Consider the following 22,032-nt stretch of genomic DNA (forward strand, 5'->3'; position numbering starts at 1 on the left):
GGACAAGAAAGAACCTGGCCCTCCAGGGGAACTCTGGGTAGTTCAATATAGCCACAGCATGGACTAGGAGGTAGGAAAAGTAAATAGAAGTGGAGACCGGCTTTGAAGGGCCTTATGGGCCATGCTAGAGAGACTAGGCTTTACCCAAAGAGCAATGGGAAGGCATTAAAGGGTTCAAACAGGCGATTGACATTATCATATTTATATTTTAGAAGAATCGTGGCTATAAGGGTAAAGGATGGATCAGGGAGGAGAATAAGATCAGAAGCAAAGAGACCTGTTACAATGTGGTTACAGGAACCGAGGTTAGAGAGGACAGTGATGTGAGTCAGGGGTGTGGCAGTGGGAGTGGGGAGAAGTAGATGTATTTGGCATTTACAAGGTAGAATTGGCAGAACTTGGCGAGTAAGGGTGAGGGAGTGAAGGATGGCACGTTCTTGTTGGAACCACAAGTGAAATAAATCGAGGACAACTCTGGATCGTATTTTACTGTTGGTGTGGTTCAGACTGGGTTGAGTTGGCCCCTCTGTCTGCCACCTTCTCATTCACTCTCCAGTACTTAAGATCTGTTGCTGGGACTTGAGGAAGACAGCCCTTGTGCTTTTGGCCTCCATGCCTATAATGGCAGAGTAAATGCCCATTCTTTAGTGCTATTTCACCTCCTCCCTGCCCTATATGACCTCTGGAGTACTCCTTGTGCCTGTAACCCTGGGAATGAAGGTATCTCCATTATCCTCATCTTACGTTTCTGTAAGAGTTACTGTCTTGAGCTCTAAGAATAAGAACAACTATTAGTACAGTGCTTTATAATTAATATATCATAGTAAGCATTTGCAAATAGCACAGAGAATTTGAGAGTTTTATGGAGGTCTCCTTCCCCAGAGATCCATTGGTGTTGGGCACTTCTGTCCATTGGTCTAAATCCAGTCTGTTCACAGACCAGGCTCTTTGCCCCCACTGACTACCTGAGAAATCGAGGTCTTCTTTTTAGTTTCAGTATACTGCAATTCCTGGTCCAGATCACCTCATCTTTCCTGGCTTCCCGTATTATCTCTTCTGGTCTCCCGCTTTTACTCTCGGACTGGGGCTGTGCTCTTCAAAGGATGTATCTAAATAGCTTAAGTTCTGGAAATTGGGGAATGAGGAGCTTGTTCCTGGAAACGTGTCCGCTCTTGCTTGGGCAGATAATGAATGGGATAGAGGCTCCCTGAAACAGGGAGTTTTCTTCCACCAGTATGAAAGCAGCTTGCTGACTTTCTCGAACCAGCCTAGAAGTTTAAACTCTCCTCTGCCCCTTTGTTGCTAACTCTCAAGGACCACTTTGTCTTTCCCAGAGGAGCCAATGCCTCTGGTTTATGAAATCACCTGTTAATTGTGTCTGGTGAACTTTTTTTTTTGAGGAAGATTAGCCCTGAGCTAACATCTACTGCCAATCCTCCTCTTTTTGCTGAGGAAGACTGGCCCTGAGCAAACATACATGCCCATCTTCCTCTACTTTATACATGGGACGCCTGCCACCGCATGGCTTGCCAAGCGGTACCATGTCTGCAGCCGGGATCCGAACCGGCGAACCCCGGGCCACCAAAGCAGAACGTGCGAACTTAACCTCTGCGCCACCAGGCTGGCCCCTGTCTGGTGAACTTTTAAGAGTTAATATGATATACCAAATTTATATCCTATACCCCAAAACAAAAAATCAGAAGACTCATGGGAGTGATGTCTAGTGGTACTGGGAGCTTTGGGGGAAGAAGAGAGAACAAGATTTGTTTTGAGGGGTTAGCAGTTTTGAACACTAGCTGCCCTTGGAATTGGGTTGTAACTGACCAGTCTTGAGAACTTTGCAGCCTGGATCCGAGTTTATAGACCTTGGTGATACTAAGAGCCCACAAGCCTTCCAGTCCAAGCACCAGGACCCACACCCTCTCCTCCAAGACTGAGTACAGTGGAGAGACAGGCTGGCCCTTCTGAGCTCTGTGCAGACCAGTAGAATCTGCCCCATCCCCCTTTCTCTGGGTCCGGAAGGCATCAGCCTTGAGAACTTGAGGTACCAGTTAACAGGAATTTTCCAGGCCTGGGCTGGAAAAGTGATGAGTGGCATTAAAATTGGGCTCCTCAAGGTGGCATGGCAAACTACGTCTGTCTCTCCTGCTTTCTGGGTGTCTTCCGTTTTTCTCTTCTCCCCCACCCCAGCTCGGGAGCCATGCTCAGGAGCTAATGCAGAAGGGAGAACTACTCAGCTCTTAGAAAATGCTGAGCTGTGTGTTCGGGCTTCTTGGCTGAACTAAGTATTGGATGGTGATTCAGCACAAACTCCAGGTCCGGCAGCTGGAACAGAGGGTCAGGATAAGAAGGAAAGGGAAGAGAGAGCCAGGAAGGGAGGTGGGTGGGGGTGGGGCAGCATGGGCGGGAGCTTAGCTGGAAGCGTCAGGGAAAAGCTGTGATTCAGGACCTCCAGAAGCTCCATAGCGTCTCTGCGCCCCTCCTCCTCTGCTTGTTTGCCCTTGGAAGGGAGAGGCCCTTCAGAAGGCTCAGCACACCTCCTCTCCTTAGAGGGGGCTTCTGAGATTTCTGAAACGTTGTCAGTGCTTTGAGATGAAAAGGGCCGGAGAAGGGCAAAATGTTACTGCAGTGTGTAGGCAAGATCTATTTCAAAGCCTCATTGTGGGCCTTCCAGAAGCTGGGATCAAAGCTTAGTCTATAGAAGGCTCCTTTGATTTTTTTTCTTCCTGCTTCTGTTGCTTTGTTTTGATATTTTTGTCTTTCATCAGTCAAGTTATTTACACGTAATAATACCACTAACCTTTGTTCTAGGTAGGCAGACACAAGACTTTATAATGCCGCTCCTCACCCCATGTGAAAAGTGTCTCAGTCTTGGGCAAGTGGGGAAAGACTCTAGGAAGCAGACTCCATGCCTCCTTACTCCTACTCAATTTCCCCCCGGGCCTCTCGGAGACCTTTGAGGAGGAAGTACAGCTCAGACTGGCCTGCGTGGGCAGAACTGGAACCTTATCAGCGCCTCTGTTGTGTGCATTAGAACTCAAACAGGACTCCAGTGTTTTCTTGCCTATTTGGCAGCCGACACTGGTTACCTCCTAGATCTGCAAATGGCTGAGGTCAGGCAGGCCAAGCCAAGTAGCTTTTCCACAATTAGAAACACGTGCCCAGTCCCTTCCAAGAGCGAGGGGAGGCAGGCAAGGAGCCCCGTCCAGCCTATCACAGAGCCGAGAGTCGCCACACCGCCTCCCCACAGGCTGGGCGCTCACCCACTGCTCTGGAGTGGGCACCCTGAGGGCTGGTCTGAGGGGCATCACCTTGCCCCTTTTGCTCCAGGTCCAGAGGGAGGGAGTCAGGGGGAGCTGGCCCGAGCGTGGCAAAAGGCAGAGAAGTGCGTGCCCCAGCAAAAGGTGAGACCAAGAAACCATGGCTTCTGGCAAGCCCATGACCAGGTGAAATTTACAGCTGTTTCAGAGGGCTGGGTAGCTCCATCCCGGAATGGTGCTTATTTTGAAGTTCTGGAGAGGCACAGGGTGTTCTGATTTCTACAAAGTGGCGTCACTCGCTTCCCCTTTCAGCAGCTGGGTGCTTAGGACATTCCACCTTTCTTTTTTCTGTCCTGGCCTCTCTCTCTCTCTCTTCTCCGAGCTCCTTCTCTCTCTCATAATGATGTAAATCGTTCCTCCGCTTCCTTCCTCCCCTGTTGTTTCTCATGCTCACTCTTTCCCTTTCTTCTTCACCATCTGTCTTTATGGACTTTGGCAAGTCTGGGCATTTTTTCCCCTTTCTGCTGCCTGTTTTCTTTTGTCTGAAAAGAGAGGGAGAAGCCTGGTTCTGGAAATGCTAGAGGAAAACAGGCCTTTCCAAGCTGCCTCCAGCCCACTCCTGAGAGAGGTGTGAGCCGGCAAGATGAAGAAATCCAGATGGAGTTCCCTCCCAGAGTTCTAGGGAACATGTGATGGTGACATTGACCAGGGGGCCAGGGGAAGGGGACACAAGGCAGAGAAACAAGTCTGCCTGGGGAAATAACTTTCTAAAGCCCTTGGGGCAGTGGACATGACTCTCTTGGTTTCTGAGGAGTAGCCATCTTAGTCTTCCCTTTTATCCACATTGGCTTCTTACTTCCTGCTGCCCAGAAAGCAAGTGGGTTGGGGCCAAGCCAGTATCTTCAGGTGACAGACTCAGAGCCCCAAGTGGCACTGTCAGCAGTGACCATGGGTACCACCGACAGGAGCAAGGGAGAGAGAGAATGTGGAAATGGACGAAGGGAAAGAAGAGTGACGTGTATGTGACAAAAGAAAGGCTGGGAATGGCGGGGGCAGGGGACTGTTGTGTGGCACAAATTAGCTGAGGTCTTACTTTACTCACGTATAAAATGAGAGTCTGGGTCTCTCGGGTCATTCCTGGGTCTGTTTGCCCATGAGGCTGGAGACGTGTCTCTGGGTAGTAGGGTGCAGGCCTCAAACACCTCCCTCCAGTGCCAGGAGTTGTCCACAGGCAGAGCCCCAACTGGTTCATCCTTCTGAGCCCTCTTCTTACAACAATCAATCCAGCTCCCTATCCAAATGGGCCCGTTGTCACTTCCACCCCAGCATACCAGAACAGTGTGGTTCATGGAGCAGAAGCTGGCTTGACAAAAGGAATGAGATTGGTATGGGGATCCATGCGGGAAAGTGTTCATCGGCCCTCTGATGAAGACACAAAACAACCCTTTGCCAGCCCACTCAACAGGAGGCCAGCGTCCTGTGTCCAGAAGGAAGAGGGCACCTGAAGACAGTCATCTGGTGGTCTCTGGGGGTAACCTGTGCTTTACAAGCTTTCTCGGGGGAAGGAGAAGCAGCCACAATTATGTGCCCTCCCCCCATCTCTGTCTGGCAACACAGGTTGTCCCATGACGTAAAATACCCTGATGGTTACTCCCTGGAGAAGCACAATGGCTCCTACACACCCTCCCCGATGTTTTCTGCATAGATTTATCCATCCATCTGTCCTCTATTCAGTAAGCGTTAGTCCCTACTGTGTGCCAGACAGTGTTACAGGATCTCAAGGTTACAGTGGCTAGCAGGGGGTTGCTTATGGCTGTGTGCGCACTGCTGGCTGCAGGAAGAACAGGAAGTTTCATTCTTCTCTGGGCCTGAGGAGTCGAGCAGCAGTGGCGGCAGCAGTACTACTCCTTGGCTTTCTCTAGGGCATTCCTTCCTAGTAACAATTTTAAAGGATTGGTATCATTTTCTTCACTTGTGGAAACCAAGGCATAGGGACCTGCTTGAACATCTGAACTCCTGGTTCAGTGCCTCAGCCTTATATTTACCAGCCCCACAACCTCCTGCTCCACTGTTGGGCCTGTGACCCCACACTTCTGGACAGCTTGGTTTGAAGGACCCCAAAGCAGGTAATTTGTGGACAAGCGTCCTCCTGAGCAAAAGCTGAAACAGGTTAGAAATTGAGGCGAAGGGTCAGGGGTAGAGGAGGAAGCAACAAGGGAGAAGCTATGGAACAATGCAAGATACGGCCTGATGTGTGGTGTGGTGCCTCCAAAACCCTCCAAACCATCCCTTTTCTCGTCCACTCTGCTTTGCCTCCGATTGTCAGCATTATCCTGAGCTAATCAGGCCCTCTTTTTGACTTCGGTTTCTTAGTTTAGGAACAGTAAGAATAACCACTTAACATTTTATATAGCAGGACACAGGTTACCGAGCATCTTCATGGGACTGAAATGGACCACATCTGCATTTTACAGAGAGGGGAGGGAGGCTCAGAAAGCTTGACTGGTTTGTCCGGTCTCCCTGAGCGTAAGTGACTGAGCTGGGAAGGGCACCATGGCCATCGGGTTCGTCAGCTTCTAAAGTTCCATGATTCTTAGAGTCAGCTCAGGCTACCAGGTCCCCCGAGGGAACCATCTCTGCCTCTATCCCTCCAAGCTACTCAACCCCACCCCATTCTTATCCTTCACTCCTTACACAAGCTACTCTGAGCTCTACTTGCTTGCTCTACGCTTGAGAAAGACACCACAAACCCACATGGTCCTTCACTCACCAGGTGTTACTGGGTAGAGCTGAGGGGAGAATGACGAAGTCCCAGCCCTGGCTCTGTGATGGTTGCAGGGACTTAAAACCAGCCCCACAGTTCCCTAATCCATCCTTAAAACTTTCTAACTGAAGATTTATTTATTTGTTTCTGCTAATGATTCACTGATGGTCTGTTTCACAATGGACTAGAGAGATTACTTTTGAATTGCCTCTTTTACCTATAGTCTATAAGTGTATTAATTTAAGGTAAAATTTCCCCAGAAATGTTGTTCCTATTCTTCCCTTCCAAAATTTATAATCCTTTAACTTCACGTGAGTCAGGTTGGATTGACTCCTCCTGGGAAGGTCACAGAGGGAGCTCTGCCAAAGCACGCGTGGTGTTGTCCACTACAAGATAGCCCACGGTGTGGCCACTCCTTACCCGCCAACTAGAGGAAGGAACTCAGACTTGGGATTCTTGAGTTCGTCTCTTGGTTTTTCATCTTGACTCCTTTTACGGCCTTTGATTATAGCCTCTGGTCGGTAAAATTAGGACACCAAGAGAACCATGGGGTCAGAGAACGAAGGAATCATGTTCGTGAACATCCTGGCCCTCCACTTGCCTTGCAGGAAGTTTGTACCTCTCGGGCCGGTGTTTGCATGTGGTTCTGGGTTGCGTCTGTGAGCCTGAAGTTGTGTGGAATATGGAGGAGAATGGGGAGAGCCTGGGGTTAGATGAAGGATGGGTATGGGGAGTGTCTTTTGCCCTGAATTTTTCTGAGAGGAAAAGCACAGCTGGAGTTATTATAGGGCGAGCCTGTTTACTGCTGTATTGAATTACTAAGGGGAGGAAGAAGAGGCAGTAACACTAGCTATAGGATCCTGGGAGTGTGGAAGAATTGGGATACTGTCATGTGGTGTGGAAACTTGCCAACTAGGTCAGCACATTGGTGGCCTCAGGTTCACTGCCCACTTCCAGCGACACCCCCCCACTTCCCTCCACATGGTGTCCTGAAAGGCTGTAGGCAGGCACTCATCTGGGGCCCTGGTGTGTGCTGCTTGGTTGTTCTTTCAAAGCTTTTCTCTTTAAGGATATGCCCCCTGCTTCCTGGTCTTTCTGTATGGTATCTGGCCCTGTATTAGTTTCCTGTTACTGTTGTAACAAATTACCACAAACTTAGTGACTTAAAACTACACAGATTTATTATCTTACAGTTCTAGAGGTCGGAAATCCCAAACTCAAGGTATCGGCAAGGCTGTGCTCCTTCTGGAGGCTCTGGGGAGAATTGTTTCCTTGCCTTTTCCAGCTTCTGGAGGCCCCCTACGTTCTTTGTCCCGTAGCCTCTCTTCCATCTTCAAAACCAGCAGCATGTCATCTTCAAATCTCTCTCTCTGTTTCCATCATCACATCTCCTTTTCTAAGGCTGACCCTCCTGCCTCCCCCTTATAAAGACTCTTGAGATTACCTGGGGCCCTTTCAGGTAATCCATGATAACCTCCCCATCTCAAGATCCTTAACTTAATCACATTTGCAAAGTTCCTTTCCTCATGTAAGATAACATATTCACAAGATTAGGATGTTGACATCTTTGAGATGGCCTTTATTCTGCCTACCACGGCCCCCAGGAGCTCTCATGTCATTGTCAGAGGGAGGAAATGGAGGAGAGGCCTCTGTGACTCCCCAGGGATCAGAGGCTGAGGATCAGGGCTGGAATGGGGTTAGGGGCACCTTCTCTGCAGGCAGCAGGAGCTTGCCCAGCCCCTCCAGAGAGGACACATTCCAAGTCAGTGATAGGATCTGCATTGTTATCAATCTGACAAGGACTCTGCCTCTGTCCCCCAGTCCAGTCCTGCACCAGCAGGAAGCCTTGAGCCCACGTCTCCTACTTGGCAGTTGAGAGGCCCTGGGCTCTGGGCAGGGCCAAGATTACTGGGTTCTGAGTCCCCTCCTCCTGCCTGCCTCATATCAGCTTGACTGTTAAGCTTTCCAAATGGCAGGTTAAGTAACCAACCCCTGACTTCAGCATCTTTTTGAAGTCTCCTCTTCTTGATAGTCTTTCTACCTTTTTTTTTTTTTTACCCAAGAAACAAAAAAGAAAGAGAGGAGAAAATGCCCAAGAAATACAGATAAGCCTGGGGTTCCAATGAGGGCCTATAGAGAAGCAGCAACCACCCAGCACAGCCAGATTACAATGAACAAGAATCAGTCTTTTTTTTTTGCGGAAGATTAGCCCTTAGCTAACATCTGCTGCCAATCCTCCTCTTTTTTGCTGAGGAAGACTGGCCCTGAACTAACATCTGTGCCCATCTTCCTCTACTTTATATGTGGGACACCTGCCACAGCATGGCTTGACAAGCGGTGTGCAGGTCCACATCTAGTATCCGAACCAGCAAACCCCGGGCCACTGAAGTGGACCGTGCAAACTTAACCACTGTGCCACCAGGCCGGCCCCAAGAACCAGTCTTATGCCTTCTTATTTATTTTGTCCAGCTAGGCCAAAATTATAATTCTCCCTCTTGCTGGGGTCTCCCCGTCCTGTAGGATGCATCTCCCATTGCCCTCGGGTGAGTTCGGGCCTCCTTGGGGATACCCACTAGTTTCCGTGAAGGCTGTGCCATCACCACATTGTTTGGTGATCATCATTTAGCTCACCTGTCTCCCCACTTTACACTGTTAACTTCCTGAGGACAAGGACTTGTGTCTTATTTATAACTCCCCCACCTACCAGAGTGCCTAGCACGTGTAGGCCCTTGTAGGTGATGGTTGGATGGATGGATGGATGAAAACCCTCACATTTCAAGCTGCAGTGGCCACTGGTCCCCATCTACATGTAGCTTCCCTGAGGTCGCTGTATCTCAAACATGCAGAATTCAGGGTCTTGCTGAGAAGAGAGAGGGGACATAGCTGCCAGCAACAGTAAAGGGCACTGGGTAGCAGACGGGCAGAGGTAGGACGCCTGAGCTGGGCAGGGCTTCAGCAAGCACCTGGCAAGTGCTGCCTTTACTCAGCGACCTTTCCTCTCTGGATGAGGGCTCAGGTTTCAGCCTGCTGTGAGGGAAGCTGTCCTGTGGTAGCAGGAGACTGAAAGTGCCCTCTTTCCCCTCGGTCACATGCTGTGGTCACCCAACTGCATGCCGGATGAAGGGTCAGAAGAGGGGCCTGAAGCCATTGTTCCCAAGAGATTAGTGTCTCCGGCAGCCTGTATCTTCACCTCATTCTCGGGAATTCTCTTCTTATTTCTGAAAGATCCCTGTAAAGGTGAAAGGTTAAATATTAGTCAAGGGCTGGGTTCTTGTGAAGTTGTGGAGATAAGCTCAGAGAGGACAGAAAACACCCAGAGCAAGTTTATTTGACAAATTGTCCGTCCCTTCAAACATCAGGAGCCGACAATTTGAGGGAGTCCTTCTGGCTGCCTTGACAAAGTCCCTTCATAAGGAGATGACTTTTGTGTTTTCTATCCCAGCACGTGAGGAGGTGGCCACATTCCCCCTCCTGCTTGAAAGAGGAGAAATTTCTTTGGGTTTTCCTGCTCTGCCCTGTTTCTCTCCAGGCACTTTTTGTCACCTCCCTGCTCTGTCCTCTCCTCCCTTTGATGGAAGGTAATTTTCTTCTCTGAGATCAAGATCGATGGGTTCCTTATTCTGTAATTCTTGCCTATCCCTGAACCACATGGGTTTTGTGTTCTCATCTTCTTTCCTTTCATAAATCAGTCTCCTTTACCCTTGGGTCATTATCGCTTGCATCTGCCTGAATTCCTGGGGCCCAGGGGCCTAGCTTTGTACCTAGTATGCCTCAGGGCCCTGGGGAGCAGCCAGATCACAGCCCCAGTTGCTTAGAGTGATTTGCTTTGGATTGTCACCAGCATGTGATCCTGAAATCCTCATTGAATTGAGTAAGATAAACCAAGTGTGTATTTATCAGAACGTCTTGGTCCATCTGGAACATTCGAGTATTTACAAAATGTTCTCCCTGTTCAGGCACTAAAAATCCTTCCTCTGACAACATGTTTTGGTTCTCCTTATATGACACCATCTTGGATAACAGCTCCTCCACGAGGAATCACGAGTTGCTACTCTTGAAGTCAAGTTTCTTGTTCTTTTTGACTCTGTGAAACCAGCTGGGGGTCGTGTCTCCTTTGGGTGAGCCCCCTGGGGAGCAGGGGAGGTTGGTGTGCTTTGTGGAATGCGTAGACTGATATGAGATTGGAGGGCTCCCGAACTGGGGCACTTTCTTTATTCAGATATTGAATATTTGTTGAGCACCTACTATTTACAGGCCCCAGTGATATGCCCTGGAGTGAAAAACATGGAAAAGTCACGTCACTGCCCTCCTAGGCTACAGGGAAACAGAGAAAAAGAAAGATAATTATAATATGAAGAAATAAGTGCCAAAATTAAGTATAAACAAAGTGGTCTGGGAGTAGAGAAAAGAGACAAACTTTGTTCCTTGTCTCTGAAACATGGTGGATATATCTTACCTGGCAGGCACACTGTGAGGAGTAAGTGAAATAATAAGGACTCACAGAACAGGTGACATTTGAGCTGGATCTTGAAAGATGAGAAGGAGTTCACCAGGTAGACATGGCGCAGGGAGGAAGGTTACGGGGGATAATAGTGTCATGTCCGCCCCCTGCCAAAACGTTCTCAGAGTCCAATAAGGTTGGAAAGTGCTTGGAAAGGAAAAGCACAGTTTCAGGATAAGGTATTGATATCTTGATCAGCTGCTCAAGTGAAGTCAGAGGCCTGGTTAGAGGCTTAAGGAGAGAGAGAGTCTCGTGCTTTTGCGTGTATGACTTGTACCCTTGGAGGACTAAGGACTGTCCGGGCGACCATTTCAGGGGAAGGGGAAGCAAGAGGATTTTATTCTTTTTCCCTTTATTCTCAAGCACTTCATAACCACCAGGAAATTGAAAGTCCCGTTGCTACAGCATACGGTTCCCATGGGTTGCTTAGGGAGGGTGATGGTAAAACAGTGGGCCCCTCCATCCTAGCCCTCAGCCTCTGAGCTCTCCTCTAGCCGTTGGAGGTTCCATGTTGTTGGGATCTCTGTGGGAGCCCTGTGACTCCTAGGGAAGGAGGCAGAGTTAAAAGCCCCCAAGCCACTGAAGAGGATACGGAGATGGTGGCCAATCGGCACATGAAAACATGCTCAACATCGTCAGTCACTAGGGAAATGCAAATTAAAACCACAGTGAGATACCACCACACACCTATTGGAATAGCCAGACTTTTGAAGCTGACAACATGAAATGCTGGCAAGGAACAGGAACTCGCACACATTGCTGGTGGGAATGCAAACTGATATAGCCACTGTGGAAAATAGCTTGGCAGTTTCTTATAAGGTTAAACATACATTTACCATATGACCCAGAACCCATTCCCGGGCATTGATTTACTCAAGACAAATGAAAACCCCACTCAAAGACCTGTGTAATCCACTCAAAGACTTCTGTGTAAGTGTTTATAGCAGCTTTATTCCAGATAGCTGCAAACTGGGAGCAACCCAATGTCTGTGAGCTGGCAGATGGAAAAAGAAACTGATACATCCATGTAATGGAATACTACTTGACAATAAGTAGGGCTAACTATTGAATACACAGCAACATGAATGGATCTTCAAAACATCACGTTAGGGACTGCCTGGTGGTGTAGTAATTAAGTTTGCATGCTGCACTTTAGTGGCCTAGAGTTCGCTGATTCGAATCGCAGGCGCAAACCTACACACCACTCATCGAGCCATGCTGTGGCAGCATCCCGCAAACAAAATAGAGGAAGATTGGCACAGATGTTAGCTCAGAGCCAATCTTCCTCACAAAAAAAAATCATGTTAAGTGAAAGAAGCCAGACACAAAAGGCTACATATTGTATGATTTCATTGATGTGACATTCTGGAAAAGGTAAAACTCTAGGGACAGAAATCAAATGACAGGTTGCCAGAGGTAGGGGAAGGAGACTGGCCCCCCGAGCACAGTGCACAGGAGAACTTTGTCAGTGGTGGAAACGCTCTACATAGAGAGTAAGGTAGTGATTAAACAACTGAATACATTCGTCAAATCTCATCAAACTGTACACTTAGAAAAATGAATTTTACTGTGTGTAAATTATACCCCAATAAGCCTAAGTAACAAAAGATCCCCCTAAACTTCTGTTGCCCCAGAATCAAGCTCAGGAAGATGGCATCCAGAATCCCACCAGCTGCTCAGGGCAGCCCTGGAACATACAATGACTTGAAAACAAAGCCCACACTCACGCCCGGATCAGATGCTGATTTTTCTCCCAAAGCCTATGCCCATGCTTCCATGCCTACTTCTGGCTTCCAGCCCTGGACAGGGCATGTTCTGACCAGGTTCTGATTTGTGGCACATAATCCCCATTTGTAACCCATTAACCTAGCCAAAGTTTCTGGATACCGGGCCTGAGCTGGCAGGATATTTGACTCGCCTGTTACAATCCGGTCATCGGGAGCAAGGAGCATTTCTGTTTCTTGCAGAAGGTGCCCTGCAGCCTCATTGTAGCCCCTGAGGATATGTTTGGGGGTCTGTCATTTCAGTGCTCCTCACATGGGTCAACTGTTCCAGTGTGCGGTGGGCCACCCGAGTTCAAGACGTTTTCACAGCTGGGAAGCTCCTGGCCCTGGCCCTGATCATCATCATGGGGGTTGTACAGATCTGCAAAGGTGAGTGTCATTGGAACAACAGGGCCCCACCCAACTTTCCGCCCCTTGCCTGTACTCACCCCTCACACTGCCTTAGGATGAGTGCACACCCTGACATTTCCTATTCTGGCCTTGAAGGACTTCCCTTCTTCACTTGCTTGACAAAGGGGAAGAGAAACTATTTTCCCCAGGAAGTAGGGCATGCCTCACCTAATTTGCAGATTTCAATCCTCCCATGCTGACCTCATGGCTCTAGCACATCTAGGTGAAGACCCCAGACTTCTGGATTCCTCTTGCCTCAGCCGCAGGCAAACTCCCTGCATCTTATGTTGTGTCTGATCCATATCTTAAAATGGGGGACAGAGGAGGAGATTTCATACGTTTCACAATTATTCATAATCTCTACAAGAGAGAGCTCTACGTTCCTGGGGCCCCTGCCAACATTCCCCGTTGGATTCGGTCCTTTCCAAGCCCGAGTCTGTATTTGGTTTCCATGGGACCCGTAGCACTACTAGGCTCTGCCCAGTGTCACTGCCTCCTGGAGAAAGTCAGGTGACAAACCGAGAGACCTCTCACCCACCCACAGCCCGGAAGGCAGTGTGGAATGCCTAGACTTTTACTCCAGGAAACATAATTAAGTCTCTGCTATATAATGTGCCTGATTATTTTAGTCAGTTGGATTAAGTTCTTTAGAGGTCATACTGCTTTCAGGAATTTAGACTTAAGGTAATCACTGTGCTATCTTTTCAAAGATAGTGAGTCCCTCCTAATATGGTCCCAGTGCTTTCTCTTGATCACTTTAATGTCCTTGTTTCCTGTCCAAATGCTGGATTACAGAGGAACAAATCAAGTAGGGCCAGTTACTCTGCGTCTCATTACAACCTCAGTCAGCAGCTTTTCTTGAGGGCCCACTGTGTGTAGGACACTGTGCTCAGGGCTGGGAAATCAGTTTAAAAGCTCTTTGTTCACAGGCAGTCAACACTATGGAAAGAGAAGACCAAACACACACCTTAGAAAGAGACAGGAGGATATCAACAAAGAAAGCAAAACAAGCTTCAACTAATACAGCATTGTGGAAGCTTATGTTTGAGTGTTTGCTGTTTTTGATGCTTCCTTCATGAAAATGTACAAACTTAGATATCAGGGAAGGTGGTCAGGGGCCTGCCAGTGGCCCTAACCCTGTGTCTCCAAATCTCAGCAAGCCAGCTCGAACTTACCCTTCCCTGACCCTAACTCCCCCAGGCCTTCCCTTCCAAGTAACGTTGCCTTTTAAAGATTTTTTTGTTTTCCTTTTTCTCCCCAAAGCCCCCCAGTACATAGTTGTGTATTTTTAGTTGTGGGTCCTTCTAGTTGTGGCATGTGGGATGCCGCCTCAGCATGGCCTGACGAGCAGTGCCATGTCTGCACCTGGGATCCGAACCGGCAAAACCCTGGGCCACCAAAGTGGAGTGTGAGAACTTAACCACTCAGCCCCGGGGCCAGCCCCATGTTGCCTTTTAAAAGAGGAACATTCAGAACTGTGCTTTGAATCTGAACCCCCATTTGGACTCAAGGTTTTCAGGTTTTGGGGGTCCTGGACCTGTATTTCTCAGCTCCTTTTGGTCCCACTTCTCCAATACGTGGGGTTCACTGGAGACAAGACAAAAAGCTGGTCATTGCTACAGGGAGGGGCGGTGACAGGGCCAGGCAGGCTAGTGGCTGCCAGGCCTCTGACCTGTCTCTCTGAGCAGCCTCCTGCCCCTGTGTCCACAGGAGAATACTTCTGGCTGGAGCCAAAGAATGCATTTGAGAATTTCCAGGAACCCGACATAGGCCTCATCGCACTGGCTTTCCTTCAGGGCTCCTTCGCCTACGGAGGCTGGAACTTTCTTAATTACGTGACTGAGGAACTTGTTGATCCCTACAAGTGAGTTGAAATAGCCCAGCTCTTCCTCTCTCCCTTGAAAGGGCACAGCACCCGCTACTAGAAAGAGGGAGCCAGGAGTCCATGGGCCGCTTCTCCTCCCTTCTTCCCCCATTCTGACCAAGACCGGGTCTATCCTGAAGAAATAGTTCATTTCCCAGGAACTTAGACCATTTGCCATCTACTCTGCCAGGAGGAGAAAAATGATCCAGTGAGGTTAAAAGCTGGAAATGGGGCTGAGATAACACTGCTGCCTTAGAGCATGAAGTGCGCTCTGAGAGGTTTCCGGGCATCTTACTCATCTGTCTTGGGCAGGCTGCTCTTTGTGTTTGAGGCAGGGGGAAGGGTGCATTGTGGAGATTCTGGTCAGGAGGATCAACAGATGTGGAACATATTTCCCATCTAAGCTGTTTCATTTCCTTTAAATTTTCTTACCCATATTGAGACAAAAATCTATCCCCAGGGCAAAGGAACATAACAGAAAGCTGCAAGGTCAGCTATGTGCAGAAGGGCAGACGCCCTCCCTGGACCCCGTGACCAGGCAGGCGGGCCCAGGTGCCAGGCCTTCCCCCTCTCACCTCCTCTCCCTCTACAGGAACCTTCCCAGAGCCATCTTCATCTCCATCCCACTGGTCACATTTGTGTATGTCTTTGCCAATATCGCTTATGTCACCGCAATGTCCCCCCAGGAGCTGCTGGCCTCAAACGCAGTCGCTGTGGTAAGAAATCCACTCATAGTCCCCCAAACCAGGATTGTTGACCTGGGCTTGCCTGCTTAGCCCCACTCACTTTTCCCTGACCCATGGATTTGTGGGGTTGGAAGTCCTCCCAAGTCCTCAGGGCGGAAATCGCACCTGCAAGTGCCTGGGAGTCAACTGGCAGCTGGGTCATAGTTAGAACGGCTCCAATGGCAGGACTGAGCAGTTGCCACAGAGACTGCATGGCCCACAAAGCCGAAATATTTACTGTCTGACCGTTTAGAGAAAAAGTTTGCCAACTCCTAATCTAGAACACTTCAAATGTGATGATCGTGTAAAGGAGACAGACTTCTCCTCAGGGAGACATAATCTTGCACAAGACGTGCCATTTCTCTCTGCCTCCATTTTCTCCTCTGGAAATGGCGCGGTCTGACTCCTTCCCTCATCAGGGAAATGTGTGCCACTGGGCAGTGAGGAAGTAGGAGCAGTTTGTGCTCTCTGGGGAAAGAGGTCACACAGGTCCGAGGTATTGGAGTCCTTGACATCTGGGAGGGACCTGGGAGCTGGGCTGCTCCCTCACCTGGCTTCACCTGGGCCACGACGTCACCCTGCCAAACAGTGTTATCACTTGTCTTATCTCTGAAGACTGTAAAGAAATAGATGCCAGTGTCCCATGGCAGCCTATTCCCAGAAGCACTAGCCTTCCCCTGCATGACGGCTATTCTGAACGCCCCCTCCCCTGGGTGCACTATGACTGTGTACTTGATTCCGAGCATATAGAAAAGACTGGTCCCCTGGCTTTTATATTCCTTCAGTACATGAAGACCAGTCTATAGCTTTACCACCTTTTCTTTCTCAGCCTACATAGTGGCTTGTTCTTATCATTCCCCTCCGCCCCCAATATCATCTGTTTTTATGAATTTAGAAATTCTCACCCTGTATTAGGATTCATTTCTATTTTACAGATGAGAAAGCTGAGGCTCAAAAATTAAGAACCTTGCTCAAGGTCTCACAGCTCCTAAGTGTTGGGCTAAGATTTGAGCCCCAACCTGCCTGAGTCGCCAGCCTGTGTCCCTCCCTCTGCGGGGAAAGCGTACAATGCACGTGAGGCCTGTGCTCCCACAGCTGGCCTCCAGTCCTGGCCCTCCACTTCCTGGGTGTGCGATCTTAGGCAAGCTACTTAATCACTTCGTGCCTCAGTTTCCTCATCCATAAATCAAGGATGACAAATGTTACTTTGGTATTATTATCGTTATTACCACTTACACTGTCTCCTTCAGTTAACCAGCCCCAAACACTTATGGAATCCCCACTGTGTAGTCATTACCCTGGGAAGTGCTGGTGCGGGAGGGGCCATAGCCATCCCTCCTCTGAGGGGCTTGGCCAGAGAGACTCAGCAAGTTTGGGGATGGGAGGGAGCATTCCCAGCAGGGACACGTAGGTGGGGAGTCGTAACCTCTCCTTTTCTGCTCACCCCCTTGTTTTCTCTCCCAGACTTTCGGAGAGAAGCTCCTAGGGGTCATGGCCTGGATCATGCCCATTTCCGTTGCCCTGTCCACATTTGGTGGAGTCAACGGGTCTCTTTTCACCTCCTCCCGGTGAGTGCTGTCTGAGCCCTTCCCCGGCTAGGGCCACTCTGCTGTGCATATCGCTCTGTGTATATGTAGGGGGCTTGTCTCCGTCAGCAGGGGTCTGTGTGGGCAGCTGGGTGGTAACCTTGCAGGGGGTGACTGCTCACGTGAGGGCGTGCGTGTGTCAGCGTGGATACAGAGGGGTGTGTGCTGCTCACGTGCTTACCGACGATGCGTGTGGCTTCACATGTAGTGGTGAGAAGCCCCTTCCCACCTCACTTCCATAGGAGCAGAGGGCTGAGGAGGCCCCAGGTGGCCTCACGCGGTCCCGGGTCAGGGACTGGTTGGCCGCAGAGCAATGTCTCAGCGGCAGCCCCCAAGCCCTTTTTCCATTTGCCTGGAAATAGGCTGTACTGGCTAGAAAGGAACCCCCTCTGAAAGGGGGGACACAGGCCTGGGGCCTCTGGTTGGCCTCCCTTGAAAGTTCTAGGAGCAGACTGCAGGTGGAACAGGATCATCTCTGAGTGCCCTGTGGGGGCAGGCTCCTCCCTGCTCAGCAGACAGGCAGCTGTGGGAGGCCACCCATGAGCCTCCAGGAGAGGATGTGAAGTGAGAGAGGTGGGGAGGAGTGGAAGGAAAGCATTTGTCCAAAGCCCCGTGCCCCGCCCCAAAACTCTCAGGGAAGCCAGAAGCACAAGGGGGGCCGGGAGTCTCCCTATCCTGCCTCCACACATCCAGGAATCTGGCCCCTCCCTGCCGTCCCTTCTTGCTGTCTCCAGAATGGGCTGTCAGGCCAGCAGATGCTGGGTGATTGCCATTGATGTGGTTCAGGAGTCCTCCCAGAGCTCTTAGGAAGTTCCCCTGCCCCCAGGGCACTTGAAAGATACAGGAAAAGCAGTGAGTCCCTGAGTTCAGGTCCTTCCAAAGCCATCATCACATCAGGGAGGAGTTCTCATAAAATGACAAGGGAGGGCCTTGTTTTCAGGACCCAGGGCAGGAAAGAGGGAGTGTGGGTGTCCTTGGTACCCCAGGGCCCTACAACACTCACCCACAGCAACCTTGTGTGCGTGTTACACAGGAGCAGTGGCCACCTGGAGGCCCCAGCCGAGGGCGAGCGGTGGAAGAGCAGTGACCCATGAGGCTCTCTGGGATCTATTGGAGGACAGTCACTGGCTAGAGTCGCTTTAGAGTGGGGTTCGTCCCTCAGGCAGGCCAAGCAGTGGTCTGCATGCATGCGGTATAGCTGTGTGTGCATGCAGGAGACGGTGGCCATGGTGTGTTCGGCCTCTGATTCAGAGACACAGTCCACCCACCAGGCCTCTGCTCATCTTCCAGTTCCTTCCTTCCTTCCTCCTCCTTCCCTCCTTCTCTCTTCCTCTCTCTCAGTTTTTTGTGTTTTGGGGTATGGAGAGGATGACCCTTCCTGAGTAGTAGGAGTGTGTGTGTGGATGTGTGTCATGCTTAATGTCATTGTCTCTTTCATTGTCAGCTATCTGGGCAAAAATTGACTCCTGGGAACTTGACACTTGCAAATGCTGTTGGGCCTGGACAGTTACACCTGGTCCTGGCTGCATGTGGAGGAGGGATTTGAATGTGAGACCCTGGCTATGTGCATGATGAGGCCCACAGAGCACCTGGGGTCAGTTGGGTGCATGAAGCTGCACTGTAGAGGGTGCCATGTGGCTGCATGAAACTAGTGACACTGGCCTAGGTACTTGATGATGGCAACCGATCGTGATGCTTACGGGTACTTGGGGCCATAACTGACTCCCACACTTCCGACAAGCTGCTGCTGTTAGCTCCACTCTTTCCCAAACACAAATTACAAAGTAAGTGCCTTTTTGTCCCCATTACACCATCCCCTTCCTCTCACCCCTGTAGGTGCTCCTTTCCCTACAAAATCTAAAGAAAAATCTAAATTTCTTTAGAGAAAAGAAAACATGGGGGCCGGCCCCGTGGTGCAGCAGTTAAGTTCGCATGTTCCGCTTCAGTGGCCCGGGGTTCGCTGGTTCAGATCCTGGGTGCGGACGTGGCACCGTTTGGCATGCCATGCTGTGGTAGGCGTCCCACATATAAAGTAGAGGAAGATGGGCATGGATGTTAGCTCAGGGCCAGTCTTCCTCAGCAAAAAGAGGAGGATTGGCAGCAGATGTTAGCTCAGGGCTAATCCTCCTCAAAAAAAAAAAAAAAGGAAAAAATAAAAGAAAACATGGTCTCATTTGTACTAATACATAAATGACTCCTCGAAGCTTATAGTATTCTCTTTTTTCTCTAGAGAGAAAAGGGGAAGAAGGGCTGCTTTTTATGTTAAAATTTCTCTTTTTAAAAATGACTTTTAGGGGCTGGCTCCATGGCGGCATAGTGATTAAGTTCAGCATGGTCCACTTCAGTGGCCTGGGTTCATGGATTCGGATCCTGAGTGCAGACCCACACCACTTCTCAGCCATGCTGTGGCGGCTACCCATACATAAAGTAGAGGAAGACTGGCATAGATGTTAGCTCAGGGCTAATCTTCTTCAGCAAAAAAAATAAGACTTTTAAACATTAATATCCTGGTCATGATATTGTACTATATTTTTGCAATATGTTACCAATGGGAGAAACTGGATAAAAGATATATCTGATCGCTCTGTATTATTTCTCACAGCTGCATATGAATCTATGATTATCTCAAAATAAAAATTTTAGTTTTTTTAAAGTTAAAACATAATTTTTATTCTGATTATAAATTTTCTACTTTAGAATTTTTGAAATTTTTCTTTAAAGCCTAAGGAAGAAAATTTAAATTACCCCTAATGCCACTGCCCAGAGATAATCAGTTGGTATTTTAATGTATGTTTTTACATACCCGTAAATAATTTTTAAATTGATTGGAATCATACTGTATGGAATCGTACAGCTTTATATCTTGCTTTTTTCATTTAATGTTATATTGTGAGCATGTTCTCATAAATCCGTTTTTTCCAAAAATATTATTATGGCTGCATAACATTCCATCTTATGGATATACCATAATTTATGTAATCAGTCTCTCACTTTTAGGCACTTAGGATACTTCCAATCTTTTTTTTTTATCATCAGAATATCTTTGTATGTTCACCTTTCACTAACTGTTCATTTCTTTAGGATGACTTTTTGGGAATAGAATAAGTAGCTTAAGGATATAAATTTTTTCTTTTTTAGAGGAAGATTAGCCCTGAGCTAACTGCTGCCAATCCTTCTCTTTTTGCTGAGGAAGACTGGCCCTGAGCTAACATCCGTGCCCATCTTCCTCTACTTTATATGTGGGACACCTACCACAGCATGGCTAGCCAAGTGGTGCCATGTCCGCACCCGGAATCCGAACCAGTGAACCCCGGGCTGCTGAAGCAGAACGTGTGCACTTAACCGCTGTGCCACCCGGCCAGCCCCAGGATATAAATTTTTAGGGGTCGTCCCAGTGGCACGGTGGTTAAGTTCACACGTTCCACTTTGGCAGCCCAGGGTTCACCAGTTCGGGTCCCGGTGCAGACCCAGCACTGCTTATCAAGCCATGCTGTGGCAGGCATCCCACATATAAAGTAGAGGAAGATAGGCACAGCTGTTAGCTCAGGGCCAGTCTTCCTCAAGAAAAAGGATATAAATTTTTAGGTATAATTTACATACAATAAAATACACAGATTGTAAGTGTTCAGATTGATGAGTTTTGACAATTGAGACAACCATGTGACCACCACCCAAAACAAGACATAGAACATTTCCACATGTCCCCCAAGTTCCCACGGGTCCCTTTCTGGTCCACCAGCCATTCCCCACCCCCAGAAAAGCAACTACCTCCTGAGTAGGATGAGTGTTTTTATGGCTTTCCTTGTGCAGGTCAGTCCCCATGTCTCAAAGAACCTATAACACTCGAGGATGGGGGAAGCACATTTTTAAAGGGATTAAGGCCTTAGGTAAAAGAGAGGGGCTGCTTCTGCCGCATTCTAGGCATTGCAAGAGACCCACAGAGTGACGGCACAATCATCAGTAACCCCAAGCCACCCAGACCACACTCAGGGTCTCCTCGAATGCAGGATCTATCCACTCATCCACTGGCTGCCTCTGGTCTGCCTGCACCTTGCACTTGTGAACGTGGGTCCTGTGACTAGGGGGCTGGAAGTGGTGCACCAGAAGGCAGGTGTCTTGTTGGAGGAAGGATGCTCCTGTGTGGGCATGGAAGAGGGAGCCTGGGCTGGGAGGGAGCTTCCTTGGGTGGCCAGTGGGCTATCCCAGGCTGACCTGCTTTTCTCTCTGCCAGGCTGTTCTTTGCTGGAGCCAGGGAGGGCCACCTCCCCAGCGTGTTGGCCATGATCCACGTGAAGCGTTGCACCCCAATCCCAGCCTTGCTCTTCACAGTAAGGGCCCCTCCCTCTGCCAGCCCTGCACACACCCTCCCTTTTGGTGCTTGCTCTGAGCTGGGAGTTCACACTTCCACACGTGCCCCTGTCACCCTCTGCTCTGCTCCTAGATTTCACTGGGTCTTAGATAATCTGGCAAATGGTGAACATGGTTTTATTAATGTCAAGAGATATGGCAAGGGGAGACTCCAAGTCCTGAAATACCTTAAGGCTCTCAGGCTGGCTCATTTCCATTCTCCCATCCTTTTGGGTCAGACCATGGTGGCTGCCTCAAGGTTCTACAACCTCACAAAGAACTTCTCCTCTCTCGGCTCCCCTGCATCTGTTGCCCCAGGGTTGCAACGTTAGGCCCCTGCTCCTGGATAATCACTGCACACCCCAACCCCTCCCCAGCCATCTTCTTGCTCCAGCAGGCTCTGCCCATCTCCTGGGAAACAACACTGAACAAATTCAGTGTGAAGGGCACACCAAATAAGGAAAATCATAAAGGAAGACTGGTAAACTGAAAATGGAGAAAAGGAAACTTGAGATGGAGGTAGAATGACCCTGGAGTAGAATCATTTAGAGAAGGCAAAAAGCAGCAGCAAAGACTTGTCCCCATTGAGTCTTTTGAGTTATTTTCTTTTCCTTCTGGATCCTGAACAAAACATTGACAATGACTTTGGTCCACTGGAGAAGCAGTCAGCCCAGGATGGTAGAGCTCTTGGGAGTCAATGGCATTCATTATACAACACTGGGGAATTTCAGAACATTCAGATAGAGGATGAAGGTCATCCTGCTTGGTTTGTTGTGAAGGCGACTGAAGAAGACTCAGTACTCCTAGTGGA

General features: G+C 49.1%; 1 protein-coding gene across 5 annotated transcripts in view; it reads left to right on the plus strand.

The window, feature by feature from the left end:
* The window catches only part of SLC7A8 (solute carrier family 7 member 8), a 50,723-nt gene that overhangs the window by 23,428 nt on the left and 5,263 nt on the right, over positions 1-22,032 (plus strand). For all 5 annotated transcript variants that reach the window (XM_046653460.1, XM_046653461.1, XM_046653463.1 and 2 more), the window contains 5 exons: positions 12,553-12,678; positions 14,410-14,563; positions 15,156-15,279; positions 16,753-16,856; positions 21,106-21,202. In XM_046653460.1, coding sequence (XP_046509416.1) covers positions 12,553-12,678; positions 14,410-14,563; positions 15,156-15,279; positions 16,753-16,856; positions 21,106-21,202 — 605 coding nt within the window. The remainder of the gene's footprint in view (positions 1-12,552; positions 12,679-14,409; positions 14,564-15,155; positions 15,280-16,752; positions 16,857-21,105; positions 21,203-22,032) is intronic.

This window comes from Equus quagga, chromosome 2, assembly GCF_021613505.1.
Source record: "Equus quagga isolate Etosha38 chromosome 2, UCLA_HA_Equagga_1.0, whole genome shotgun sequence".
NCBI lineage: Eukaryota > Metazoa > Chordata > Mammalia > Perissodactyla > Equidae > Equus > Equus quagga.